The sequence below is a fragment of the Oenanthe melanoleuca genome, chromosome 1, assembly GCF_029582105.1.
Source record: "Oenanthe melanoleuca isolate GR-GAL-2019-014 chromosome 1, OMel1.0, whole genome shotgun sequence".
NCBI classification, from domain to species: domain Eukaryota; kingdom Metazoa; phylum Chordata; class Aves; order Passeriformes; family Muscicapidae; genus Oenanthe; species Oenanthe melanoleuca.
In genome coordinates, this window is record NC_079333.1 from 28605429 (window position 1) to 28614396 (window position 8968).

At 50.3% G+C, this 8968-nt stretch overlaps 1 protein-coding gene across 1 annotated transcript; it reads right to left on the reverse strand.

Annotated features, from left to right (window-relative positions):
- Window positions 1–315: 315 nt before the first annotated feature.
- On the reverse strand, window positions 316–2056 carry LOC130253206 (C-type lectin domain family 4 member D-like; the record flags this gene model as incomplete). Its single annotated transcript, XM_056491579.1, has 4 exons — window positions 316–415; window positions 1115–1236; window positions 1466–1617; window positions 1936–2056. Coding segments are annotated over 4 exons (495 nt in total), but the record flags the coding sequence as incomplete, so codon positions are not given.
- Window positions 2057–8968: the final 6912 nt, after the last annotated feature.

Sequence of the window (8968 nt, forward strand, 5' to 3'; positions counted from 1 at the left end):
TTTTCAGCCAGAGGCTGCTGGACCCTCTCAGAGAGAAGAGGACACAAGAACACAGTACCTGCTTGAATGAGCCTGAGCATTCCTATGTTCTCTGAGCAGCCACGTGCACTGGGGATGCTGGACAAAGCACATTTCACTTCCACACACACATGGTCCCCTCCCACACAGTGAAGATGTGTCAGGGCTCCCCACCACTCCCAGCACAGCAAGGACTGTTCCCAGCTCACTGCTCAGCTCCCAGCTCTGCTCAGGACAGGGGTATTTCCATCACACAGTTACTGCTGCAGCTTCACATATTCGATAATAGTTCCAAACTCATGTGGCATCATTCCAGTTGTTGAAAGTTTTTCCAAGATTGTGGATTACAATGCAGTTCTCATCAAGAGTATTACTTGGTTCCCCTTCTCGCCAGAACCTGGGACAGAGACAGGCTTGTTACTCCCCAGAGTCCACTGCAAAGCACTGCTGGAAAAGGCCACAGTGGGATGCAAGATCTGAAGGGAAGAGACAGAAATTCCCAGTGCTGATTTGTGGGCAGAAGCAGTGCCCTTGCTCCCACTCCATATCCCACTGGCACCAGTGTCACATGGAAACCTGCCTCCTTCCTACAGCCTTCCAGCACAACAGGGCCCTGCTCCATCCTGCTGGGGGAAACTGTTCACCACCACTCATCCCATGCACCTCACACCCAGCAGAGGCCCCTGTCAGCCTCCAGGGCAAGACACAGCAAGGACAGTCCTGGTGCTCTCTCCCTGTGCCCCATCTCTTTCCCTGCATTTCAGCACAGGCCATTTTGTGCATCCACAGTGCAGTGAATGGAGGTCAGGCTGGGCTGGTCATCAGGGTTCTGAAGGGTTCTTGCTTCCAGCAAGGTGAAGTTTTTCTATGCCTCCAGCATTGCCTTCCATGTCATGGAAGTTAATTCATAACCAATATCCAGCACAGATGGATCATGGGAACCTGGTGTTCCTACACAGCCCTGTCCTGCTGTATCTTGGATCTTACACAAGGAAGTGTGGAGACAACCCCCTCTCATGCAGGCCTCTTCATATCTGTCCTACTTTTTTTCCCTACCAGTAATCACACCAAACACTCTTCACCCAGAGATACTCACGCTGCTGTCACATTATATGGAGTCTTGTCCACCCATTGCCATTGGCCCTCCTTGAACTCAAACAGACCGATGTAGAAATTCTGTCTTTGTGGAGATCGTTTTATCTGCTTGGAGAGGAATTCCTGGCAATTGGAGAGAGAGTGCAATGTCCATGAGGTGCAGGACTGAGCACAGGGAGGCATCAGGAGTCCCTGTAGGGTGGGGCTGGTGGCAGAGAGGGAGCTGGTGCTGCAGAGGTGCAGACAGGACATTCCCCCTCCCCTGCAGGACAAGGAGGGGCTCTGAGTCCCCTCCAGGTCCCAGCACTGTGTCTCTGCCTGCTGGCTCCCTCTCTCAGCCCTGTGCACCCACCTGCTCTGCCTTGCTGTTGATCACCACCAGCTGGGAGCCCATCCCAGTGCTGTTCTGCTCACTCTCGGCCCAGTTCATCCTATCAAGGGACAGGAAATAGCAGCTTCTTTGAAACCTTCTCCAGCCCTCTGGGCAGCATGTCCAGCCTCGGTCTGTGCAGGGAGAGGACAGAGAGATGAAGGCTACTAATAAGAGATGGTGATTGCAAAGATCCCAGATTTCCAGGGACAGTGCTCATGTCCTCCTAATGTCTTTTTCCTGACAGAAAGTGCTTGAAAATACAAGCCAGACATTTCTTCCTATTTCTTTGTAGTATGACCAGTGAGCTTTGTGTTCCCAAAGCCGTAGCAATCTTTGTAAGGGGTCACAGGTCTCGACAAAGTTCTTTTCGTGATGTAGTTTGACTTCTCTTGGCACAGCCTCCTTCAGGCCTTTAGCCCCAAGGAAGAGGGGACATTGTGAGCACTGACCTGTGCCTTGTGGCTCTGCTGAGTCGCACTTCCACTCCGAGAACTGCTGCTGCAGGGCTCTGGGCTGGTCACTGCTGTGCCAGAAGAGAACCACTGCAAAGGGAGAGGAAAGGCAGCAGGATTACCCCTTCCTGCCAGCTCCTCACACAGCATCTCTGGCCCCTTGACTCTCCTTCCACCATTTCCTCACCAAGCATTGTCCCAGCTGTCACCTCTCCTGGTCCAAAGCAGTGGCACAGCTGCCATCCCAGACAGAAAGTGACTGTCTTCCAAGTCAGACAGCAGAAGGATGTCTGGAACCACATCCCACCGCGGACATGCCACACACATGGCAGGATTGATCCCACCCAACCACAGCCACTCTGCCATGCACATTCCTACAGCCCAGCTGCCAGTCTACAAAGCAGCCTCTCACTGTCACACTTTCTCTTCCTAAACTACACATCAACAGCATTTGGAGGAGTCTCCCAACAGCTGGGCCTGTTCCACCAGCAACACACAGTCCAGGTGCAGGTAATCCCATCCAGCTGGAGCTGCTGAATCCAGGGTGGAGCACGAACTCCTAGGACTTGCTACCTCCTGTTTGTGGGGAATAATGAACTCTTGGTGAAAGGCCACAGCCACAGTACCAAGGACTTATTAGGAACTCAGACACATGGAGTATGAATTAGGAACTGATAAGAGTTTATTCAACTATCCAGATGCCTATTTTCATCAATTATCTAATTTATAAATATTTTTACTTCCAAGCAGAACCATCCTAGTGGATTCAGTGCCTGATTAGTGCATTGCTGCAATGGAGGAAGGCTCAGAGGAGATGGGCAAGGGTGATGTCTGTCAGACCACCCCTATTGTCAATAAAGGTGACCTTATCCCTACACAAAGATAAAGGATGAGAAGACAGATTACTTTTGGGTTCATTCACATGAGGGATTTGACCTACTGAGGAACTGCTCATCCCTGTGAGGTTCCAAAAGAGTCAGCGTCTTCCTTGATTAGCCATGAAAGCTCTGTTTGCTCAGAGACACTGTCACTGCCTCAGGCTTCCTGAGGAAGCAGGATTGGACATCATTAGCTCACAGTCCTCTGGAAACCCTTCCACCAGACAAGTGTTGTTCAAGCTCTCAGCTCATGCAGATTGAGAGACTCAGAGCAAACTGCTCTGACAGCCTTTCTGCCACCACAGGCATTTCTTACACAGCCAGCTTGTCCAAGAGATCTGCTGTATGCCCAGAGACTCAAATGATGGATTAAAACCTACAGCTATGTTCTCAGAATGGGCAAGGGTGCATGAAAAGAGATCTCTGACCTGAGCTTTGGTGAAGGTCATTTGCCTGCTGGCAGAGGGATTAGGATATAGGTTTTCCACCTGACCAAAGGCACTCCCCTAAGCCCTTCATCCCAAGGGAATTAAGATACCCTGGAACTCACCAAGGCTGATGGTTACAAAGGCAGCTTTGATTGGAAGAGCAAACATAAGGAAGACCCAGGTGTTCAGCCAGGAGCAGCTTCTCTCTTCTGCTAGGGCCTGAAAAACACAAAGCAAGAGTGAGCATGTCTCTGCCCAGAGCTGGGGGCAGGATAACCCAGAGGGCTCTGTACCCCAACACCCTGCTGGTCCCTGGTTCCAAGGACTGGGGAGCCCCACAGGTGCTGGAAGCAGGTCCTGCTGCCTGTCACTAGCAGTGCCTCAGAGCCACAGAGTACAGTAACACAGGGGCTGCCCTGAGGCTGCTTTTTAATTTCCCTCTTCATCGCAAGATCTGCCTGCGTTCTGGCCAAACCTCACTCCTCTCTGTCTTGTCCAAACCTCCTTTCTCCTCAAGACATCTTCCTTGTTGCCTTCCATTACTCTTGTATTTCACTGAATGCTCTTTCTGCATCTCTCTCCTCTTCCTCTCTCTTTAGAGCTTCTTCCTCTCACTACCTGGATTTTGCCTCTGTACCCTGAGCCCCTTTCTGCAATGGCACAGTCCCCCAAAGGAGTGACTGTCCAGCTCAGGCTGTGCACAGCCAGACACACAGAAGGGATTGTTTCCACAGGGGAAAAGGCACTTGGCAGCTCTTGGGAGAGCCCTGGCTGGGTTGGGCTGTGAGACACCAGGGATGGGAGCTGGGAATTGTACTCAGTGTGATGCAGAGAACTTTACCAGGTGAATCATAGAAGGATAGCACCCTTCAGCCCCATTGTTCACAGACAACCCACTGAAGGGAATAGCAGGGCATGGTCTGCATGGACTTCCACTCCCCCTGGCTCCAGGAAAGAGGTCATCCTGGCAGCCTGGGCACTGCCGAGTTCCTTCATCTGTTGCATTGATCTTGTCCTAAGCCTCATCTCTTGGGAGGACGCTGGCCACTATACTATGCCCAGCATCCATCTCAGCCCTGTCTTTCCCCTAATTCCTCCTTTGACAGGAGGACAGAAAGGAAGGAAGGTTTGGGGCTTACCTTCAGTTCCAGGACTGACTCTCCCTTGGCCATTCATCATCTCTACAAGAGAATCTCTCTTCTCTAAGGGTCCCTGTTACCAGTGTGGCCACAAACACAGCCTCCCTCCTGCACAGGGCACCTCCCACACTGGTGAGGGACCTGCACAGGCTCTAATCTGATGAGCTGAGAAAACCATATCCTGGGTGCATCCCACAGCATGAGCAGATTGAGGAACTTCCATGGTTATCTTGCCGGGACATTTCACACAATATTCACTGCAACACAAAGTCATTGAGGCAAAGGAAAACAAATGCAGGGGAGCATCACTGTAGCTCACACAATCTCCCTTTGCACAGCCTCAGGCACTTTCACACTTCATACATGATCTTCCCTCTCTGCTGCCTGCTCTTTCCTGCTGAGGGTCCATGTGTGTGAAAATGCATACACAGGCAGGTCTATTGGGCATTTGCTAGCCAAGGAAAAGCCTGCAAAATGGAACCAAAAATGACATAAAATTGTATCTGTAACTCAGTCTGGGCAGTGCCCATGTGCATCCTGAGCCCAGAAATCCAGAGCACAACAGACAGCTTGCCAACACTGTCTTGATCAAATTCCCCTGGAAGAGAGAATGGAGTTTTGGGCAGAGGTGTTCCATATGCCCTGTGTTTTTGGGGCTAGAGGCCAGAAAGGATGACTGAACAGTGCCAGATTCTCCCTGCATGACTGATCATGAAGTTTTCCTTGGTCTGGCATAAAAAATCTACAGCTTTTTTATTTGGTGATTCTTGCACTTCACAAGGCAACTCAAATGAAACTCCTGCCTGATAGTGTCCCTAAGGATACCCATAAGGATAAAGAGTTCCAGCTGGATTTTTGCATTTTGGCTATAGGAGCCATGGAAAGGATAATGCAACATAGCTATTCGAGTAATGGAGAAGCAGAAGTGAGCTTTATTTAAGGAATCACTACACACATATATATATATAGGGTAGTACGTGCAAAACTGAATAGAAAAGGCTCATTGGTCCAAGCAGGCAACTCCTCTTTGTAAACATGTTTTCTGCAAAACATCACATAGTACATGTCTCCAGCAGGTGTTTCATCATTGTTTAAACTTGTCATTGAGCAGGCTGAGGAACCCAAAGCTTCAGGGCTGCTTTTTCCCTGGTTCCCAGCGGAATGCGATGACACTGGATCTCATTGTCCTCTGAACAGACTTTCATGATACACTGCTCATAGCAATAGCACAGGCACAGGCATTTCAGCTGAAGCATCAGAAAATCAGGGCTCAGAACTGCTTACAAGTGAGGACAAGCCGGAGCTCTCAGGAGAAGACATCCTCTGATTCTGTTCTTTTCTGCACAACAGCCTGCAGGCACAGTCAGACCCACATTTCTAAACATTTTTATATAACTAATGTTCACAATTTCTCTCCCCACATAAAAACACATTCACATGACTTGTGCAACCTTCAGCCTTCCACCAGCCCCCCAGTAAAGTGGAGCTCCAAGAACACATCCTCTTTGTGGAAGCAGGGCTTCCCCTGTTCCCACACACTTCCTGCTGCACATGTAGGGTTCGTGAGTATCCACACATCTTCCAGCAGCCTGTGGAGCAGAGGTGAAAGCACAGGCTCACGTTGTCACACTGCAGAGCTGAGGGTCTGTGCCTGCTGCACCACTCAGTGCCATGAGAAAGGTCACCCAGAGCACTGAGCTGCCAGGGAGCTTCTTACAGACAGAGGTGGCCAAGCTGCAGAGCACCCTGAGCTCCATGGCCACTTCCTTCCTTCCTTCCTTCCCACTTCTCTATACTGTCCCTCCTACAATGCTCTTGCTTCATCTAAACTTTGTGTTCACACTGTTTCTTGTGTGCCTCAGAAGCCTTTCCCTAATGCCCTGGTTACTGTTCAGCTGGTGGTCATGTTCTACTTTAACAGCTGTGGTTTGGGCCACATGGTCCCTCAAACATTTGCAGCTATTCAATTCACACAGCAGTTTGCATTCACACTCCTACTTTATCACTTGCTGCTGTCCAGGCCATCTGACCTACATGAAGTGGGAGGGTAAGGCTGGAGAGGGTTCCAAGTACACAGAACAACAAGTGTGCTCTTGTTCAGAAATGAACCTGGTGGAGGATGTTCTCTCTTTCTCACTGGTTTACTGCAGTTTCTCCATCAACCTGAATCCCCTGAGCTGTCCTGCTTCTGAGTTCTCTTGAATTCGAGATGATTTGGAGGGAAAGACTTACCTGCAGCAATGACAGAAAGCCAATCAGTGTGGAAAAAATACTATCAAAGAAAAAGGCAGAAAGCACAGGAGAAGTGCTGGAAGCAGGGACAATACAGAAGAGGGAATTAATGCCAGAGAAAGTTGTACCCACTGTGCCTGGTTGCTTTGCCCTCTCACAGCTTGAAAACCAGCCCCACAGCCCTGAACCCCAGCAGTGTCTGAGGGCAGCTCACAGAGGCAGCTTTCAGGCTCTGCAACTTGTGCTGCACTTTCTGAGCTTTGTTTCAATCAGTAAAGTAAAAATAGCCCAGGATGACACTGGAGGTTCCTTTTCATGGAGCTTTGTGAGATGGGTTATGGAAGACCCAAGGATGAGATGGGCTCTGCTGGCTCTCACTCTCTGCAATGAGGCTGAACTGTTGGGGATATAGATGCTGAGTTCCACTTTGTCTGCAGTGATTCTGACATGTTGGGATTCAGGATGTTGTCAGCCCTTGCATGGCATGATGACCTCCTGGACACAGGGGCCTCAGGGCTCAGAGGGACATGGAGACAGACTCTTCCAGAACTAGATTCATCCCAAACTCCCAGGATCAATGACCCTTGTTCTCCTCCTGCTCTGTTCCCATAGACATCAGTCCTACATGGAATCCTGCCTTCTTCCTACAACCAAGGTGAGGGGTCCTTGTCCAGACCCAGCAGGGACTGCTACTGACCGCAGGCTGACCCCAGGATTGGACACCCAGCAGAGGCACCTGCTGGTCAGCTCTGTCCTTCAGGGGCTGAGCACCTTCAGCTGGCTTCACCACAGCAGGCCTGACCCTCCTGTGCTGGCATGGCTCTGGGCTGGAGGAGGGAAGATGGGAAATCTGCTCCTTGTCCTGCTTGTGTGCTAAGAGTTATTGCAGAGGGGAGCCCTAAAGGGGATTCCTGCATGGCAAAAACCAGAAAGGCGTGGGAATGGTGCTAAAGACCCCAGACAAGACAGGCCTTTGCAGCCAGGGCCATGCCCAGCAGCCCAGGCTGGTGTTGGGAGAAGCTGTGCATGCAGAGCCTGGTTTCTAGGTCAGGATGGAGAAGCCCTCACACACAGGGCTTCATTTTATAGGTGTAAACAAACATTTTTCCTGAGAGCAGGATTTCATCCTGCTGCAGCCAGGGAGGGGAACAGGAGCAGGCAGGTGTTTGAGTTGGGATCAGTGCTTGTTACCTGTGCTGATTTGTGTGGGTTTTTGCATGTACACATCCTCTTTCTTCACTATGTCCCTGGATATCTACACACTGTCCCTACATGCTGTGTCTCACTGCTGCCTCGAGCTGAGCATGTGGACCTGCAGCCAGCACACACTGCTGTTCATACAACTGCCCCCACTGCATTAGCAAGCCAAATCTCCTGGGCACCTTGGCTCCAGTACAAATTCCTCTCTCTCTGGGACACAGGGAGAGGATTCACGTTCATAGGGAAGGCAAAGGTACACAGACAGGAGTTGTACATCCAGCTGCATTATCTGTGGGGAGCTGGCACTGTTCAGCCAGGGTGCTCTAGGCACTTGGTGTTTGCTGAGGAAAGAGAAGTGAGGACACAGGAGGCATAAAGTGGGAAGAAATGGATCAAGGAAGATCCATGGTGTGCAATGGTCTAGAGCAGGACATGAAGGCAATTCAACAGGCAGTGATGCTCTGGATGGGATGTTATTTGCAGCAGGAGCCCTGTCTCTTCAGCCTCTTCTGCAGCATGATCTGGCCTGGGCAGACATGCCATTTAAGGCACCACTGAGGATTTGTCTTTGCAGGAATGCTGCTGCCTCAGGTGAGCCTGGGATCACCTGTGAGTGAGGAAGAGGGCTTTTTCCTCCAGGTGGCTCTGAAGGCCCAGTGGGGATTGTTTCTCCCATGGCAGCAAGTGCAAAGGGAAGACCACAAAGATGAAGGCAATGAGGATAGAGACTGAGGGTTGGAGCACAAGCTAAAAGTACTGAAATTGTTCACCATGGGAAAGAGGAGATTCCGAGTTGGTCTTATAGCAGCCTTCCATTAGAATTCCAAGAATAAGGCTGGAAAGGGATTTTTACAAGGGCATGTAGTGATAAGGCAAAGGGGAATGGCTTTAAACTGGAAGAGGGCAGGTTTAGAGTAGGTATTAGGAAGAAATTCTTTTCTATGAGGGTTGTGAGGCACTGGCACAGACTGCCCAGAGAAGCTTTGCATAGCCCATCCCTGGAATGTTCAGGGCCAAGAGAGATGGGGCTTTGAGCAACCTGGTCTGGTGGAAGTGGTCCCTGCTCAAGACCTAGAGCTTAAAAACATGATCCTTAAATGTTCCATACAACCATTCCATGATTCTAGGATAATACCTCTACAGCTTAGACATG